This window comes from Homalodisca vitripennis, chromosome X (genome assembly GCF_021130785.1).
Source record: "Homalodisca vitripennis isolate AUS2020 chromosome X, UT_GWSS_2.1, whole genome shotgun sequence".
Taxonomy (NCBI): domain Eukaryota; kingdom Metazoa; phylum Arthropoda; class Insecta; order Hemiptera; family Cicadellidae; genus Homalodisca; species Homalodisca vitripennis.
Genome location: NC_060215.1, coordinates 136,765,064 through 136,786,463, shown reverse-complemented (window position 1 = coordinate 136,786,463; position 21,400 = coordinate 136,765,064). Strand labels below are relative to the sequence as shown.

The window sequence follows — 21,400 nt, the reverse complement described above, 5'->3', positions numbered from 1 at the left end:
CTAATGGTGTAGTGACAGGTTTTATTGCGGAAAATACGAGGATTTTTATACACAAACACCAGACAGCTGAATAATAACAGCTAATTTTTACCAACGGAATATTTAAAGAAAACAAAGACAATTCAGTTGTGAAAGCCACGTATGAATTAAATTAATAGCACTGCTTGAAGGACTATTGAGAAAATAGTTGTTATTTTTCCTTCTTCAAATGTAATCTCTCTGTCAGGTCCTTTTTCTTCGAATTGTAGACCTTGTGAGCTGCTAGTACAGAAGGCACATCAAATTCAAACGTAAAAGAGTCTTTATTGTTTGAGAGTAAAAAAACTGCTTATAATAACATCAATACATCGTGCAACGAAAGAAACTTGCCAAATACAGTCTTTTTTAAAAAAGGTGAAAGTAAAGTATATGACCTAACGAGAACGGAAACTTTCGATGCTATTAATGTAGAGTTCCAGAAGCACCATTTTCACTTGCTTTTTTGAACATCAGTCTCACACCTGAGAGTGTCCATCATAACTAGCCATTTTTATCACTATATGAAATTTAGACTGTCTGTATTTTACTAGTTAGATAGGATAATCAATAATATGAGATCCCTCTTAATCCAAATTTGGAAAGTTTTTGAAATGACATGTCATGATCTACCATTTCCAATACCTTTGACAAATAACAAATATTGCGACAACAGATCTACTGAAGCTTTGACATGGGAAGAAATAAGAAAGTGTATGGCTTGTGTCGAGGACCTATGCTCGGTGAAGCCAAACTGGTGTCAAGGCCGGCCTGAGACGAAATACTGTGTGTGCAAAGACGAACCTTGGCAACCCTTAAATGAGAGTTTTTATGTTAAACATATTGAAGGTACGTAATATTAAATAAATACACTTAGACATGAATCTTCCTAGCTGTAACAGCCGAAAATGTGCTTATTAAGCCATTATAACCTAAAATTTATTAAATATAATTTTCAATTGCAAAATTTCAAGGTTGTTGAGTATTTCTTGTTAATGTGTAAATCTTAGATAGGTTGTTATTCGTTTTAATTCTGAAAACATTCGCTCAGCCGATGCTACCGACATTGGCATAGGCAGGAGTACTCGCAACCACACATTTGTGTAGGCGTCTGTAGTTCCAGTTTCCAAAAGAAAGTTCAGCATGTGCACAGGTGTTTTCCGGCCGAAAACAATGAAAATAAACTGATCAACATTTTTGAAGCTTGACAAAAAACTTGTAATCGTTCTTATTGTTCTTAAAAATATTATAATTTAACTGATAAAACGATTAATAAACATAATAAGTTTTGAATAACTAAAATGTAAAATTAAAACATACCGTACTTTTGCAAGAGGTCTTTGATTAATATCAGCTCCTCACATAACACTGCTCCTTTGATATTACTGCCATCCTCATCTGAAGGTAGGCCTTCTAGTTTTTTGCATTTAACAAGCAAGTCCTCCTTCTTGGGCAATTCATCAAGTTCAAAGAGAAACTCAACTGTTGACAATATTACAAAATTAAATTTTAAATCTCTCTTGGGGGACAATGATTGTTTCATTGGCTTCGTAATTAAATGGCTTTTTATTGCTTCTTACGCATTGTGTTTTAAAGCTTGCTTTGACTTCTAACTCTTCAGACAGCTCTTTGGCTTTCATTAAACGGCCGATGAAACCATTTTCACGGAAGTGTTAAAAAATTGCCAACTGACTTCAAATCAACTGTAGCTTGAGAGAAGTTGACTGTCCTTGATTGCAATATATTAATAGCAATTTTTATTTGAAATAGGATATCATACCACGAAGTCTACGACACTAAGAAACCAAAATCTGTAATTACTTCGGGTAAGGAAATTGTTTGATTTCTAACCTCGTCTTCAAATTATTTATCTTCGTGAAGGTCTAAGACTGCGTTATCGGATTTGCACAATCTGGCATCTTACTGCTTTCATTTATTCAATTCGTGCTTCCCAGCGGGTCCCACAAAGCTCTTATAACGTGAGAGAAGGCCCAAATGCTGAATACGCTTTACATGAATGTGAGAAACTCTCTAACAATTTACTCCACTGTTTTGTTGAGTTTTATTCTTTGGATTCTTCTGTTTTTTCCGATGTTTGGGAGCGCACCCTGGTTCGCCCATTGAAGAAAACAATTAACCCTCAAACTCCTTCTGAACTACGCCCTATAAGCATTCTCTCGTGTCTCTCGAAATGGCTCGAAATAACTCCACCAACAATTTTCTCCTTATCTTAATAACAATAATATTCTGATCAAATTCCAATTTGGATTCAGATCTAATCATATTACCACTACAGCCTTATTGAAGATTATTGATGACATCCGATTGGCAATGTATAAGAGACTAGTGACCAATTTAATATTGTTTGACTTCTCCAAGGCCTTCGACTGCGTATACTACCCCCTCCTCCTGATCAAATTAAAGAAATATGGTTTCTCCGATGGCTGTGTTAATTGGTTCGAGTCTTACCTTACTGGACGTGAGCAATGTGTGAAGGAGGAGAATAACATGTCAGACTGGAAACTCGTAATACGGAGGGTCCCACAGGAATCTATACTTGGGCCCCTTTTATTCTCACTTTATATAAAAAAAGTCTCTTCAATTATAACACATTCAAATTTTCATCTGTACGCCGACGATTTGCAAATATACGTTCACTGTAAATAGCAACAGGGATCAGATCTATGGGTTACCTCAGTATCACCTATTACCAGTCCCCCGTTAAAGGTGCAAGGTTAAGACAAACATTCAGGCAATGTTAGCCCATTATCGCCCGATCCCAGCAACCCCTCAACAGATTAGTGTCCGTCGTTTTCTCTTAAGTAAGTGAACAAGTCAGCCTCCATAGCTAAGGATATGAAAGTTTGCTTTTATACTAACTACCTCTTTCTATCTTTGTTCTTTCTCAGTTTTATGAACAATTAATAACAAACTAGTTCATTCTAACTTACAACTTACTTTTGACAAAGTTATTACATGCACTTATCTTAGCAGAGAATGAACTTACCTTTGCCATTTACTTATATATTTATAATTACTTAATGAATTGTACTTATTTATTATTATACTTATTCCTATTACTGGTGTTTTCAAGACTTCTAAGAGCCTTAGCTGTTATACTACAGTAACCTTTTAGAAACAATAAATACCACTCACAAAAGAACAATTAAACGTTTTCTCACTATAATAGATTCTTTACAAGTTAGTTTTGGCGTTCACCAAGACATTTAGGCTACATTCAAAGTTAGTTCTTTGTTTTAGGCAAGGCACTTCTATGAAACACTCTTTCCCAATGCCAAATCTGCCATCAGTAAGAGCTGATATCTGATTATTTGTAAACTTTGAGTCAAAATATTTAATAGAAGATATGTCAAGACCTAATAGACTCAAAGGGGAACCATTGTTGTCATTTCTAGGATAACAGAATCACTGATACAACGTAAAACCTAATAACAATCTTGTTACATTCAAGAGGTAGTTTGCATATGTCTCACTACTTGACTTGTAGAGCGAGTAATAACAGTTAACTGTTTGAATTACCTACCTTTCTTGCATCTAAGTGATCACAGTATGATTGGATGATGTTGTCATCCAACCATATAGAGCTACTCTAGGTATTGGAGCTATTATTCAATTCCTTCTTAAAACGACTCAAGTTTATTCCAGGTCTGAGCAAGTTTGACGTGCTTGTGTAATTTCATCAATGAGCCTGTTTGTAGCAATTACCTTACTTCCAACCATGTCTCCACGCTCTTTTTCAAAATATAATGGAATCCTTTAATCTTATAAATTTGTAAATCCTAGTTTACTCTTTCAAGACTAAGCAATGACTCAATATAATAGAACCCAATATAAAGACTCAATATAAATGTGTCATTGTATACTAGTAGCTCCCTGTTAGGAGCGGTTCTATAGTCAAGGCCAAGTACATCTTGCAACAGATGAGTGAGTTCAATATTCAAATAATTGATCATCAGTCTATTAATATTCAGACGAAATTTTGAGCAGAGATTTTCAGATTCTTGTGTACGTTTACTACATTATATGTAGATTCTGTGGTCTGAGACAATACTAATCATAGTAAAACTAACTATAATGGTTTTGCTAGAACTATTTTTCAAAATCCAACAAATATATATTTACATATGATTCAACAATAGAAACGTATATTTAAACATCTTGTTGGTTATACAGCGTATACGCAGGTCATGGTTATGAATAGAAATATTATATTTAAAAGATTAAAACCATGAGTCTGTTGAGCTTGAATGGTGCATTTTAAATGACTCTAAAGGAAGTACCAAACAAGTGTCAACTCATTTCCTCTGCCTAAATAGCTAAAAACATTCATCAAGAGAGTAGAGCGATTTGGAAAGTAACCATAATTTCTTTGGCTTTAACCAAAGTATTTTTATCTAGACCCTGAACAGCTTCAGTGAGTCCTGAGTGTCAGCACTGGGAGGCAGTCTCTCGTCTTACTGATCCGGAAATAGGATAAGTCCCTATCATTTAAACCATGGAGATTGTAAGTCTATGTGCCAGCTCTAGATTGATAAGAATTTAAGTTCTCTTTTATATCCGTCACTTATAAAAAGAAAGTAACCTTATGGCTACTAAACATAGATAAAGTTGAGTTAGAATATTTTATAACTTTTTTGGATGCACATTAGCATAATTGTTGAACCTATGTTCGTTCATCGGTAGCATTGACAGTGGGTTGGTGTCATGATGTTGTAACTGTGTAGGATTTAGTGTTGATAGAGTGTCATGTGATGGTGGTAAATGTAGGGACAGGAAGGGGGAGATAAAAGTAAAGAGGAGCAAGGGGGATAGAGAGGGAGGGAGGGATTGAGGAAGAGGGAGGGAGGGAGAGAGAGAGAGAGAGAGAGAGAGAGAGAGAGAGAGAGAGAGAGAGAGATGATTATGTGTGGCGTGAGTGTATAAGTGTGTGAAAGGTTCCAAGCCTCCTAATTAACCGATATCATGTTTTTTTTATAAATTCAGTTTATATTCTTGTTATCATTTATTAATCATCCATTATCACATTATCATTTCTGCGGTTATTATCTGGTTGTAATCTTATTGTCAAACACTTGCTTTGTTGTAGCTATGAAGTATTTGTTTTTTCTTATATTACGAGCATACAAAAGTTGCATTTCATGTTGTCATTACGTTGTTTTTCCAAGACGAAGATTTACAGTATTTTTTATGTTGACGAGTACATATTCATGCAGCTGATCGCGTCTCGATCTCCACACACAGGCTATGACCATGTGGAGATCATTTCCTGTTTTTGCATGTATGTTGAGATCTTTGTATCCATGAGAGGAAATAAATAAATATTCATTCATTATATAAACCAGGATCTAAAGAATATACTGGCCGAAAACGGTCTGGATCCTAAATATCTGAAACATTGGACCTCAGTGATTCTGATAACTAGCAGATGAATTGACACAAGTACTTTCTTCTGAAAGAGATGCACAGTCCCACAGCGTGACACCAGAACAACAGTCAATATCTAAGGTGACTATGAAACAAGGCATTGTAGATTGTGACCAAATTTGTCTCAAATAGTATGTTTCTTAGTCTTCTGAAGAGGAAGGTTATCTTCGCTAGCTTGTTGAAAAAAATTGTTGATGTGGTCTCTCTACGTCAGTTTTGAATCAAGAGTAAAGCGTTAACTTCGGTATCTACATTTAGTTTCAAGTTGCATAGGATACGTTGGTTTTTTTTTCTTTATTAAGGCTAAGCTTTTTGTAGTCAGCCCACTTTCTCCTCAAAGACAATATTCGCAAAGGCTGATGGATTCTTCTGGTGATTTACCTATGCGAAAAATGTAGGATCGTCCGTAAACAAAAGAACATATAATTTCAGTTCCTCGTCATTTATTAGGATGAGAAAAGGAATAACAGTTAATTGATTACACTCAGTGTTAAAATTAAAATGTACTAAAATACAAATAAAGTTTAAAGTTTATGGAGGTTCTATGCTCAAAGTAGACAGAACTTGATGAATCCAGCGATCAAGAAAGAATATTTCATACATCAACAAATTGAAATATAATTGTAGTGGTATTTATGTATGATATGTACATCATGCATACAAATATGTATTTCTGTTCAGAGTATTGATACGAATTATCTTTAAAATTGGTTGCGTGGGGTTAAGATATTTGCCATTTAAGTTTCATACATTTTATACTTTAGTTATAATTGATACATTGTTACATGAATGTATATTATACTAGAGTTTTAATGTAACAAGGAAACTAGATTTTTCTTTTCTGTCCTTTAATGCTGCCCAGAACACTCTTCTTAAGATGGAAAAAAAAAATTATGGCAGTTTCTTATCTGTCTGACTGTCTCCTGTTTTAAACGCTTGCCCCCGCACCACTCACTAATCACTACACTATTCGTCTGAATCGTCTGTTCGCCATTTTAGGTTTTATTTAGGAGAGTTCTTTCCGAAGTGTTTGTGCTGAAAGAGAGTTTTAGGTGATTTGCAGTCATGGAGGTAATTACTTGTTTTTATTTTACTTCAATTGGTTAACTGTGTTTTACATTTGTGATTTGAGTATAAATTGTACTTAATAAATTGCCTTGTGAAGTTACCGGCATGTGGGCATAGCTAGGTCCTATACAGTTCATGTTGATGGATGATATTATAGGCATTTTTTTTATCTACCATCACAAATTATGTTGAAAGTAATATAAGTAAGATGAGTAAATACAGGATTAAAGTATATTTGCTGTTCAGATCATTCTAATTCCACTGCTGAATTATCTCTAAAAGAGTTGACAAGGTGCTCAATTAAATTGAACAAAGTAGGGTAAATGTCACATTAACGGCCGGAGCGGCAAAATACGAGTTTCGCGTTATTAACTTATTGGACCCGTCCTACAGAATAAAACAATGTAAGGTTTGACGGGGTGGAAATGAGAAATAACGAAGCCCGCGCTGATGGCTGGAAGCACTCGTCTCGAACTCGATAACCGGAATGTTAACGTAAATGAAAAATAATACTGAAATGAGCAGAATTTTGATCCAAATGAACGTTTTTCTTAAATTTCGAGCTACAAATTAATTAGTTGTTATCGAGTTGAGACGAGTGGCTCCGGCCATCAGTGCGGGCTTCGGTACTGTCCCGCGCTGATGTGAACGAAAGAAAAACATCCCTCGAGATAGTACCTATCAGTAAAATATCAAATTCTAGAGGGCAAACTTTGTTGCGTTGCAAAACGCTGTGTTCGTACAAAAACCGTTTTAATTTTTCCTGATCTTCACTTGAAACCGTGAAACTAAGTAACGTGTTCTCACACCCGTCACATAAAAAAGGATTATCGGAGGAACCACTAGCCATAACAGAAGGTCACAATTGGCCTCCCGCGCGTCTCCCGCGAGCCACTGTTATCGCGTGGACTTAGAACCACCTTATCGCTCGGCAACCTGTAGGATGGCCTTGCGGGGCTTGAATTATAATATGTTTCTTGGGTACCAGTAAGATTAAACGCCGGGGCGGCAAATCACGAATTTGACGTTACCAACGTATTCTGCTCACCCTCCTGAACAAAAAATATATATAGTACTAGGGGGTGCAAATGACAAATAACATGATTTTAGGGGGTATATTGATAAGTGGTAAAGTTTCTAATGTTTTAATGTTCAGTTTGTGTGCTGTGTCTGGATAATCTGTTTACTTGAATATTATCTGCGGCCGGGACTGATAGCAGCCTGATAGCATACCTGTTATCTGAGTTGTCCGGGGCATAGGTCAGTTCTACACAAGATATCGTGTTCAGTAGGTCGGATTGAGTGAGTGAGTTTACAATGATGAATCAACCATCCACTAGTTCAACCAACCCTAGTGAATTGTGTGTGTCGGAGTGTTTCGTAGGGCACGTAAAGAGCTTACGTTTTAACCGAAACGAAATTATCTCTTTTTTAATAGAACAGGGCATTTTTAAAAATGAGTGTATTTGTTCGTCGTGCGGTCGAGTGGTGTTTTTAAACCGGGAGACTGTGTCGTTTCGTTGTGATAGACCACTTTTTTGTTGCTGCTGTTTAGCTATATCCGCCAACACACTAATGGTAAGTGTTCTCTGTTAATATCCATCTATATATTTGAGTTTTTCATGATTTATTTAGTTTTTAAACTTTACATAATTGCCTTTGCATTACATTTCAATTTATATTTTTGATCAGCCCCTCTAGAATTTTATATTTTACTGATAGGTACTATCTCGAGGGATGTTTTTCTTTTATTGACATCAGCGCGGGGCAGCACCGAAGGTGCTGCCCCGCGCTGATGGCCGGAGGCACTCGTAATTAATTTTTTTCTCGAAATTAAGAAAAACATTATTAATTTTGATCAAAATTCTGCTCATTTCTGTAATTTCTCATTTACGTTTGCAAAGATGGCGGCGCAACCGATGACGTCATCACGAGGTTCAATCATTGGCCACAAAAGGTCACGTGACGCTAGACGTGGATGTAGAACATGGAGATATTACTGGAAAGTTATTTAATTTTTTATTTTCTAGAACTTCGTTATTTCTCATTTCCACCCCATCAAACCTTATACTTTTTTTTATATAGGACGATTCCAATAAGTTAAGAACGCAAAACTCTTATTTTTCCGCCCCGGCGGTTAATATGATAATTACCGTTTCTTGCTTTCTGAGAACATCCTTATGACCGTAGTAAAATATGAAAAAGTTTGGAGTTGAAAAGAATTGCTCAGAATTACCCAAAAATGGAACAACTGTTCAAGCGTGGAGCAATATTTCCCTGTTTTACATCTACATTGGGCATCACCATGATTCAACCTCGTGATGACGTCATCGGATGCGGCGCCATCTTTGCAAACGTAAATGAATAGTAATACTGAAATGAGCAGAATTTTTAGGCGGTTCAGTGCTGCCCCGCACTGATGTCAATGAAAGAAAAACATCCCTCGAGATAGTACCTATCAGTAAAATATCAAATTTTAGAGGGGCTGATCAGAAATATAAATTGAGTTGTAATGGAAAGGCAATTATGTACCGTGTAAAAAAAACTTAATAAATCATGAATACTCCTAATATAAATATATAAATGGACATTAATAGAGAACACTTACAATTAGTGTGTTCCACAGAATGTACAGAAGCTAAATATTCTCGTTTCGGTCAAAACGTAAACTCTTAACACGCCCGACAAAACACTCCGACACACCAATTCACTACGATTGGTCGAACTAGTGGATGGTTAATCCATGATCATCACGCACTCACTCGATCTAAACTACAGTACACGATATCTAGTGAAGCACTGACTTCTGCCCCGGAGAGTTCAGATAACAGATACGCTATCAGTCCCAGCTGCAGATAATATTTACGACACCAGTTCATAACAATTGGTCAAACTAGCGGATGGATGATCCATGATTGTCACGCACTCACTCGATCCAACCTACAGTACACGTTAGCTCTGACTTCTGCCCCAGAGCACTCAGATAACAGATACGCTATCAGTTGAATTTACGAATTTTTCTGTCACAATGAAACATTAGTCTCCCAGTTTAAAGACAATACGCGACTGCTCGACGAAATTCCATGTTCTATTAAAAAGGAAATAATCTCCTGTTGGTCAAAACGTAACTCTTAACCCATTGCGGATCGCATTGTTTTGGTGCCCGGGCACGAATTAATTTACGGTCAGCGGCCATACGAACAGCAATGGTGCGCCACAGTATCGCTTGCTATTATTTACCAGAAAATTCAGCTGTGAAGGTATTTGTTCAGATGGAACATGGGCCTGCTGGGGTATCCGTGATGTAGGAACGATAACACGCAAGCAAGGTTCCGGGGTGGCAGGGATGATGTCTGAATCATAGAATCAACAGCTGGGAAATGACTTCAAAAGAAGAAATTTAAAAACATTAATCTGTTCCCCCATGGGATGTGTGCGGGACCGTGTACCACCTTATCACTTCATCAAAAACTTAAACGTGAAAATGTAAATTTAAATTGTATTCAAAACTTAATTTTAGAAAAAGAATTTGAATGCTGTGTGGTTAAGTATACAATGGTTGGTTTACACTTTGTTTTAATGGCAGTTTATCGATCTCCTAATTCAAATGTGTCAACATTTTTGGAAAAATTGTGTTTTTGTTTAAGAGTTTTAGTTAAGAGATTCAAAAATGTTTTAGTTGTGGGAGATGTTAATATTGATGTTCTAGATAGCTCGAACCAACAAAAGCTTAATGATGTATTGCAATTATTTAATATGAGATTTTTAGTTAATTTTCCAACCCGAATAACTTGTACTACAGAATCTGCATTGGATAATGTTTTAACTAATTTTGATGAGCATTCAATAAGAGTTGAGGGAATTGACACACAGTTATCTGACCATTATGGTGTGATGGTGTTTGTTGATGTTAATGATGGAGAGGGTTTGGAAAGATTCAAGCCTAAGCTTGAAAATAAATCTGTAACAAAAGAAACTAGGGTTTTTGATGATAGCAATTTGGCATTATTTGTTAAGGCTTTGGATAAGGAAAATTGGTTTAATGTTTATAATGCTTGTGTTGATGTAAAATTTGATGTTTTTCATGACATTTTTATGTACTGCTTTAACTTGTTTTTTCCTAAAGTTAAAAAGCGTTTAAGGAAGTGTAGAGATAATTGGATAACACCTGATGTAAAACAAGATAGACAAAAAATTTTAGAATTGAGTCAATCAGCTAGAGTTATTAAGGATCAAGAACTGTTTAATAGGATTAAAACCCTAAGGAAAAATTATAAGAATACTTTAATTAATAAGAAAAAGGATTTTTATCAAAGTAAAATAGAAAAACCAATAATGTTAGCAAAACAACCTGGCAGATTCTGAACAAAGAGATTGGAAATAAGAAAAAACACTGTAGTAACATTGAAATCGTAACTAATGGCCGAACTTTGGTAGAACCACAAGAAATTAGTAGACATTTCAATGATTTTTTTGCCAATTATGTTGAATTGTCAATAATTCCACAGTTAGATCCAATCATTCAGAATGACAATGATTCTCTGCTTAGTTTTAATAATTTGACAAACAAAAATTTTAAATTCAGACCAGTAACAGAACGTGAAATTCTAAAAATTTTGAGATCTTTTCCCAATAAGTTTTCAACTGGTTATGATGAGGTTCCAATGACGGTGATAAAGTTAGCCGGCAATCAACTAATTAAACCCTTAGTCCACTTAATTAATTCTTCCTTTATTAGTGGAATCTTTCCGTCAAAACTCAAAATAGCCAAAGTAATCCCGATTTTGAAAAAAGGAGATTCAAAAAACCCATCACACTACAGACCATTATTGTTGCTACCTACTTTTTCAAAAATTTTTGAAAGAGCAGCCTATAATCAATTAGTACATTTTCTTGAAACCCATTGTTTGCATGATAAGGAACAACATGGCTTTAGACCAAATCGATCTGTGGTTACTGCTGGCATAGATTTCATTAATTCCGTCATTGACTCTGTAGATAAAGGAGAGAAAACAATAGGTATTTTCTTGGACCTAAGCAGAGCTTTTGATAGCGTTTCACACAAAATTCTATTAAACAAGATTGAAGGCCTGGGAATCAATGGCATTACTCTAAATTGGTTCAGTTCATACTTAATCAATAGAAAACAATTTGTTGAAATAAAAAGTAGCATTAAGAATCAAATAGTCACCAATAATTCTTCACTAGCACAGATTCAGCATGGTGTTCCGCAAGGATCAATCCTTGGCCCACTGCTGTTTCTCTGTTATGTAAAAGGTATTCCGCTCTCTTTTTAAAACAGTCCAACAAAAACACTTTGTCTGTATGCTGACGATGCAAGTTTAAAAATTAGTAGTAGTACATTAAATAATTTGGAAAATAATGCTTCTTCTAGTTTATTGGACATAAATAATTTCTTTAATAATCTTAAACTATTATTAAATACCAGCAAAACTAATTTTATTGTTTTTAAAGCAGGAAAAAGGAAATCTTCAGTAAATCCAGGAATAAAAATAAACAACCACTCTTTGGAAAAAGTAAGTTCCACAAAATTTTTGGGTTTAATCTTAGATGAAAATTTGACATGGAATCTCCATACTGAACACATAGTTAATAAAGTTACTTCTGGATTGTATGCTTTGTATAGGTTGTCTAAATTTTGCTCATTAAATACTTTAAAAATAATTTATTTCTCTCTTATAGAATCATCAATAAGTTTTGGTATTGAAATATATGGGGGTACGTCAAAACAGAATTTGGATAGAATACTCCTTCTCCAAAAGAGGGCAATACGAACCATGTTAAATCTAAAATTTGATGACTCTGTTCGTCAACATTTTACTGATTTAGGAATAATGACTGTTTATAGTTTATATGTTTTCCGATCAATACTCCATGTAAAAAAACTAAGCATAAATAAATTGGTTCCGAAACTAGGTGACAGTCATTCATATTTCACAAGAAATCGAAATCAAATTGCTATTAATTCCCATAGGCTAGAATTTTATACCAAAAAAACATCGTTTGCAGGTGCAAAGTTTTTACTAAGACTACCTGTGGAATTAAGAAGTATAGACAATAGTAAATTATTTAAGAAAAAATTAAAAAGTTATTTGATAAACAACCCATTATATAAATTTGATGAACTTTGACAACCATCCTTAATTTATGTTGAACCTGGTAGTATGTGTAGATTGATTTGTTATGGAGAAAACTGTAAATACTGTTACTTAGATGCAGCTAATTTAATTTAACATAACAACGCCATTCAATGTATACCACTGTATATTATATGAATAAAGATGTTTCAATTCAATTCAATTCAATAGTCTAAATAAAGCGGCTCGGGCGAAGCGATCACAACATCCGGGCCATTGTCTAGACTAAACCCGTCAATATGTACATCTATGTCGTTTAGTTCTGTGTCACTAACCTCAAAAGTATTATAATAACAACTGAGGCGCTAAAAAGCACAGAGTAAACTCATATGAATGATTTTTCAACTTCAATATACAACTGCAATCCTTAGGATATTTATAAAATTTTTGAAAACTCTAAACATAGACTGTTGTTAAACATTCTTATTTGACAAGTGAAGACAATCGCCTGATCTATCAGACATTTGGAGGGAAACTTAAAAGCAGACCACTTTTGCGACCTGAGCTTGTCATTGTGCCTTTAGGCCTGGCCGCTCGTCAGTGATCCGCGATGGGTTAACATGCCCGAGAAAACACTCCGACACATACAATTCACTACGATTCGTCGAACTAGTGGATGGTTGATCCATGATTTGTCACGCACTCACTCGATCCAACCTACAGTACACGATATCTTGTGAAGCACTGACCTCTGCCCTGGAGCACTCACAGAACAGATACGCTATCAGTCCCAGCCGCAGATAATATGTACAGATATCCAAACACAGCACAAAAATAGGACACTTAGCTATTTATGAATATACCTCCTAAAACCATGTTATTTATCATTTGCACCCCCTAAAACCATATATACTTTTGTTCAGGAGTATGAGCAGAATATGTTTATAACGTCAATTTCGCGATTTGTCAGGTCGGCCCGTTATAATTTCTAGTTATTTAAATTTTAGGTATTAAAGGTCATATAAATGATTTTTATTTTATAAATTCTGGTAGAGGATTAAGTATAGTAAAGATTTAGTGTTCTAATTTAAATTTTTTTTTTCTTATAAAAATAATGGCTAAAGCATAAATGATTTTACTTATTATTTAAGGCTTTATTTGGATTTTTGAGAGACGTCTTGTGTTAAAGTATGCTTTATATGAATCCAAAGACTTACAACATTCGACTTAAGAAATGTTCACTTTTTATTATGTTCATAAAGGCATTTGGATGTATATTCAAATGCAGTAGTGTACTACAGTTGCAAAGGTTGGTTTGGTCAAGTGAATTTCTGAGAGCTTTGCTGGTGTAGTGGTGGGTTGGAGTGTAAAGAATAGAAATCATTTATAATATTTGGAACAAATTAAATTACTTGTTATTCACTTGAATATACAAAGTAAGTATCAGAATATGATCTTATAAATTCTACAATAGACATGCCAATTTTCAAAGATTGGTCGGTAGCGCCAAGAGAGAACTTGATGATAGTCTTATCCTGAGTCTGAAGATTGTCCAGCATTTTTTACTTATAGTCCGTTGTCATCTGCGTTGACCTTTGGCTTCTTGACCCTTAAATTAATCTTTTGGACAATTTATTGTTAATCTTGTTCTCTTAGAAAGGTTATCTTAATCTAAGTTAAACAGTAAATAGTTAGGTTTTCAACATATCTGTGGCTCGTATTGTACAAGGTCTGTTTCTAATCTTGTTTTAAATGTGTTATATGTTTATTGTTAGTGATGTTTTAAGATACAACATTTCATCAGACAAGTCAATATTGTTTTGATAAATAGCAATATTAGGCCTACTTATTCTTAACATGTATTGAATTCTATGTAAACTATTCTGATAAACTATTATTAGTATAAAATTTGTGTGGTAATTGAAATTACTTTTGTAAACTATGAAGTGTAAGTGTTTGATTAATTATACTTTCTGAACAGAGCACCATTGACTTCAAATTGGGAGCTGTAATTGGAAAAGGTTCTTACGGAAAAGTGCACGTAGGAAAATATAAAAACAATCAAGAAGATGTTGCAATTAAGACCTGTTGCATTGATGAGGTCCCATCTGACGAGTGGCAACTCACTTTAGTAAGTATTTGTTTTTTATTGCTTTGTCAGAACACTTATTTCTCATCTTTACATGTAATAAGCCACAATAAATATTACTGTCCGATTGCATTCAGGTTATTTATAGTTGATGTAACTCTTTGAGGACCAACATTGTTTAAGTTATTTTTGGACAGTACCAAAAGTATTTATTGTATCTTAGAAAGGGATATGTGATAAATACTATGGCTAAAATAATGTGTGGCAGAGAAAATCATAACTGAAGTACTTCATGTTTTTTAACTTCAGTGTTTGGAGATAAACATACTGTATGGAAAAAAATTATATTAAGAATACATTTTAATGAAAATAAATATATTCTTTACAGTCTTATGTAAACAAGTAAAAAAGTTTTAAAATACAGTATAGTTAGAGAATTTTAGGGTGGAAAACAAATAATTCAACTGGGAAAAGCGAATTCATTTGGTTTACGATTTTCTTTCGAACAAAAATACAAATTTTCATTTTCATTAAAAAGATTCTACTTAAAAAGTTGTGATGATAATAATGCTCACAAGCTAGGAAAATAGGAAAAATAAGCGATAGGGAAGGTAATTTTTTGTGTAAGGAAAGCAAATAATTTCTTTTTCCAATATTTTTTAAAATTTTTATTTACACACAGAACCATTTAATGTTTTAAGTAAATTTTTATTGGTTACAAATCTTTTTATGAATCCATGGCAACATCAGCCTGAGCAGGTGTCTTGGCCGACTAAAATAAACAAACAATGCAAGTTTCCTGTTGTTTGTTGCTTTGATAACAAACTAATGTAATACATTCTAGTGAAGAATAATGTTACTAAATTCACAATAAACTTTAAGTTATGCGATTATGACATTAAATGATGGATTTTGTAAAACAATATATTAAAATCATTGCTTCCGTAAAATTCTCTGTTTCTCAATCTTTGGGAGTCTTTTAGCATTCTGTAAAATGACATAATCTGCATCCTTTGAGAGTTTCACAGAATTATGGGTAACTCGAAGTGTTGAATAAGTACAAGAGTATGTATAAATTAATACAATGATAATAATGCTCACAAGCTAGGAAAATAGGAAAAATAAGCGATAGGGAAGGTAATTTTTTGTGTAAGGAAAGCAAATAATTTCTTTTTCCAATATTTTTTAAAATTTTTATTTACACACAGAACCATTTAATGTTTTAAGTAAATTTTTATTGGTTACAAATCTTTTTATGAATCCATGGCAACATCAGCCTGAGCAGGTGTCTTGGCCGACTAAAATAAACAAACAATGCAAGTTTCCTGTTGTTTGTTGCTTTGATAACAAACTAATGTAATACATTCTAGTGAAGAATAATGTTACTAAATTCACAATAAACTTTAAGTTATGCGATTATGACATTAAATGATGGATTTTGTAAAACAATATATTAAAATCATTGCTTCCGTAAAATTCTCTGTTTCTCAATCTTTGGGAGTCTTTTAGCATTCTGTAAAATGACATAATCTGCATCCTTTGAGAGTTTCACAGAATTATGGGTAACTCGAAGTGTTGAATAAGTACAAGAGTATGTATAAATTAATACAATGATAATAATGCTCACAAGCTAGGAAAATAGGAAAAATAAGCGATAGGGAAGGTAATTTTTTGTGTAAGGAAAGCAAATAATTTCTTTTTCCAATATTTTTTAAAATTTTTATTTACACACAGAACCATTTAATGTTTTAAGTAAATTTTTATTGGTTACAAATCTTTTTATGAATCCATGGCAACATCAGCCTGAGCAGGTGTCTTGGCCGACTAAAATAAACAAACAATGCAAGTTTCCTGTTGTTTGTTGCTTTGATAACAAACTAATGTAATACATTCTAGTGAAGAATAATGTTACTAAATTCACAATAAACTTTAAGTTATGCGATTATGACATTAAATGATGGATTTTGTAAAACAATATATTAAAATCATTGCTTCCGTAAAATTCTCTGTTTCTCAATCTTTGGAGTCTTAGCATTCTGTAAAATGACATAATCTGCATCCTTTGAGAGTTTCACAGAATTATGGGTAACTCGAAGTGTTGAATAAGTACAAGAGTATGTATAAATTACAGGCTCTTATTACCCACACTTCCAACTTTTCCAGAGGTCTCATTTGGTCTTTTGATGGCGTTTTTCTTAGAAACCAACGGAATGGCCCGTAGTCCTCAAAGGTTTAAACAATCCTTTAGAGAAATTACGTTAGATTTTTATAGATAGAATACTACATTGTTATTTTGTTTGTAAGCCATTATAAACATACTTAAACATATCTTTAGAAAGTGTATAATTGATTTATGGTGAGTGGACTGACTGTAATGTTAAACTTTAATGTAACCTATGTAAGCGGAGTTGCAATCATATTCTATCATGTCTGCAGAATTAATGTAGAATATGTTCTTGTCAATTTTATATACAGGTTTGCCACTTAGTAAAATCATTGGATATACAATATTGTCTCCAAGTCACTGTAGCTATAAATACGTTTAAAGTTGAAATTTTGTTCGTAACTTTTTATGGTGTTACATTGTCCTAATAGTGTGCTGATATCTTTTTAAATGTTATATGGGAAAATAGGTAAAAAAATTAGAGTTCTGGTTCAAATATAATTTTTATTTTTACTATGGAATGTTTTAGATTATTGCAAAGGGTAAACTAATAACAAAATACTATTTTTAGTGGTTTCATATAATTTGTGTTACATGTGAAGGTCCATGCAGTAAGAATGCAATTACTATTTCAGGGTGAGACGTGCATCACCATGGAATTGTGTCATGAAGGTTTGATCAAGTTCATACACACACAGATATCCAACTCTGTCTTGTACAGAGTGATGCCTTTGATGCCCTACCTCAGTTGTGACAAAATAATGGAGAAGTCCTACCCATACGGTATCCCTGAGGTTGCTATTAGCATGATCTTAAAAGACATTTTGAATGCTTTAGAGTACCTTCATGGGAGGAACTACATTAATAGGTAAGCAAGTTACATAGTCAAAATCAAGAGAACAACATAGTTAGTGATATAATTGTAATTTTAAAAAACATGTGCTGTTAGGATAGCAATGTGAGAGCAATATCCTTAGAGCTAACATGATAGCTTTGAAAAATAGGCAAAAAGGTACCAGATGTACTTTCCTCCACTTCTATGCTGAACAATTTCTATCTTCTATTGTAGTGTACAATATCATACTTATATGTTTACACTTGAACAGTCTGTGAATAAGCACATAGTAATGTAATATGTAATCTGTTTAATGAATTCAATATTTTTACTGCAACATGTCGAATGAAACGGTATCCACGTTTGATGGATTCATGAAGTGGGGTAGGTGCATCTGAGCGGTATATGTAAGTAAATATTGGTAACAATTTCATAAATCTAATAAAAAAATGTTTTACAACTTGCTGAAAAGCACTGTTACTTCTTTTTAAACTAGAAATATATAAAACTTTGTCAATGATTTAGTTTTGGTTTGGAATAAATTTGAGTTTAAAGGTACAAAGCGTACAGCTCATGTTTAAGAAAAAACATTAAAATTTCTAAAGGCCATAACAAACTTATTTTAGCCATTGGACTTAAACTTTGAAATTGAACACTGTAAGTGTTCTTGTGTAAAAATACAACATACAGTAGAACCCCTCATATCCGGTCACCACGGGACCGAGCCCCTGGCCGGATAACGATTCGGCCGGATAAACCAACCTACAGTACACAGCACTTGACGAAACAAAACAATTGTACTGCACTGTACTAACCGCACTGGAAATAATCAACGAACTGTTTACAGGTTAAACCTACTAGCTCAACTGAGGACAACACAGGAAAATGTAAACAAATAGATACACCAAAATAACGCAAGTGTCTTAGGAGACTAGTGCGTGCAACTGCGCGTCTGCGAGCCGTGGTAAATAAATTTCGATATTGGCTTGCGGGAAGTGGCCGGATAAACCGAGGTGCGGTAAAACCGAGGCCGGATATGAGGGGTTCTACTGTATATAAGTAATTTTGGAACGTTCTGTGGCCAAATCAACTTTTCTTTCTTTGTATTACACTGTAGGAAATGTGTAGTGGTACCACTGATGTAACTTCTGTACTATGTCCAGGTCGGTTAAAGGCAGCCATATTTTAATCAGTGAATCAGGAGCAGCCGTCCTCACAAGCTTCAGGTTCATGTTAAAAATGAATGTAACTGATCCAAAAACGTATTCTGTTGAGAATATCGAATTCATGAAAAAGAATATGATATGGCTTAGCCCAGAGATCATCAAGCAGGTAAGATTTACTTATTTGAAACAATCTTCTCTTTGTTTAAGCTTCATAATTATCTTTGTTAACATTGCACCCAGCTGCACTTCTTCCAACGGCTGTTTGAATTAAATTTTAGATACAAATAAATCCAGTTATGTGACAGCAGTAACAAACTTATGTACACAACACTATTGATAACACAAAAGAGGGTTAGGTACCAAGTAATTTTTTAATTTGTTTGTGGACTGAACTTTCACAATTCATCCATACACTTAGTGATGAGCTGGGAAAATATAAATTGCCTATTTTTATTTTATGGTCACTAAACCCTTTTAGTGTCAACGTTATGGACGTTTGGAAAACTATTGAGAAATTCCAACGTCTAAATGCACGGAGGTTTCCATAACAACCGAAATATGCCAACGTCCGTGTACACGAATGTTTGCAGTAAAAATTGTACTATGATAATTTTTTAAATTCATTATAAATTTTTTGGTGTATAATCAGAATGGATCAAATTACAAGAAAAAATATTCATGGGAATTTTGTAAGATTAATTAGATGTTTAGTTTAACATTTTGTGTAATAACTTTAAAAAAGTGAAAATGTAGCTTTCTATTAAAGTTTGGCTACAGTATAATAAGTGGCCACCAGCACAATCAGATGATGATGATTATCGATTTTAAATATCAATACTATCGAATACAACATTTGACCTATAGATATTCATAATTAATCATTGCCAGCTTTCTTTATTTAGACTGTGACATCATTACCAGCTGTTTTGTTATTTTGTTCATGTAGGAGAAGGTTAGTGACAACGACAATTTTAGTATTTTCTCATAATGTTTTTACGAGAGAACTTTTTACTGTCAATACTGAGCATTGTTTTAAATGACAGCAATAAAAGGGGCTAGCTCCTTTAAATCGAGGTGTCCAGTTTGTAGTGAGGAGATGAAAACATGTCTACCCTGTGAAGTAATAGTACTACCCGGTTCAAGATTACTTTAACCCTAGAACTGGCAATGGTGTCACTCTGTACTGGTGGCTCTATTTTAACAGCCTCGCAGACGTTTCTTATAATGTATCACATTTCATAACTGTTAGTCCAAATATAAACTATTATATGTCAATGTATTCACAACTATATGGAGAGCATTATAATAACAATATCTTATTGTTTCCATGGAAAAATATTTTTATTTTTTTACAAAATGTAAGAAAAATGTTTATTAGGAAATTTTGTTTGAAAATATTCCGTTGTGTAACTGCTTAGCAATAAGCTTTACATCAAAACTGTAAATGTATAACTTATTTGAAATTTTGTCCTGATTCCAAAACTATATAATTATAGTAACTTTTACCTCAAAACGTATGTGTTACAGGGCTTTGTATGAAAAAGCACCCATATTTACTTATTTTTAAAAATGCGTACATTTTTAATTAAATGTTATCGTTCATGGGTAAACATAATCTCTTGACTGCATTTATACTTATATAAGTATGACAGATAAAACAAAAATAAAATAAAATAATAAATTTTAATCTTATCTTATTTACATATGTACAATATATACAAAGTTTCATTTTTCACTCAGCGTCCCTAGGTCCCGCCCTGCGAGCTCTCTAAGATGATTTGATCGATCTCTAAAGTTTTCACCCATACTGTACAACTAAAACTATAACCTAAGAAAGCTAAAAAAACAATAATAACAACACCAAATACTATTGGATTCGTAACACAAAACCCGGTACTTGTTGACAGTTTCACAACCATGTGGTTGACCCGTACTACGTTCACATCAGCTGTCATAAAAAATGATGTTTTACGGTAAACAAAGAAGGCAATAATCGAAGTAAGAACAGTAAATCGGTACTATAGTTATTGCTCTTCCAGAATATATCAAATAAAAATCATTTATATAACCTTAATTGCCTAAAATTTCAATTACGGTACATGTCTACTTTGGCGACGAATATTCGTCGTTGCCAAATCGGACGGACCTTTGGCGACGAAAATTCGTTTCATACCAGCTGGAGGGTTAAATACAGTTTATTTATTTTATACAATTTAAAATCAAATTGATATCTGTTACATATAAAAATACAGCTTCTCTATATTAACATTTTTAAAGCCTAAAACTTAATTCAATTTGACATCATTGTTCAAAATTTATTCACAATAAAAACGTTTCTGGAAATAAATTCAAAATTAAAATCATGTGTTTTGTTATTGATTAATGGCGGCAAAAATAGGCGGCAACTACGTGTCTTCTTTGTTTCACAAGCAGTTACGTTTATCCTTGAAAATACATAAGTAAATGTTATTGTTTTGTTGTAAATATATATTACATTTTTATTTGTAAATTATATTAATA

General features: G+C 33.6%; 1 protein-coding gene across 1 annotated transcript in view; it reads left to right on the top strand.

Moving 5' to 3' along the window:
• The first annotated feature begins 6,405 nt into the window (after positions 1–6,405).
• LOC124369884 (putative serine/threonine-protein kinase STE20-like) overlaps positions 6,406–21,400 on the top strand; it is a 44,505-nt gene continuing 29,510 nt past the window's right edge. Inside the window, exons 1-4 of the mRNA XM_046828023.1 lie at positions 6,406–6,531; positions 14,608–14,757; positions 17,515–17,747; positions 18,878–19,046. Of these exons, the coding sequence (XP_046683979.1) occupies positions 6,526–6,531; positions 14,608–14,757; positions 17,515–17,747; positions 18,878–19,046 (558 nt within the window). The 5' untranslated portion in view covers positions 6,406–6,525. The remainder of the gene's footprint in view (positions 6,532–14,607; positions 14,758–17,514; positions 17,748–18,877; positions 19,047–21,400) is intronic.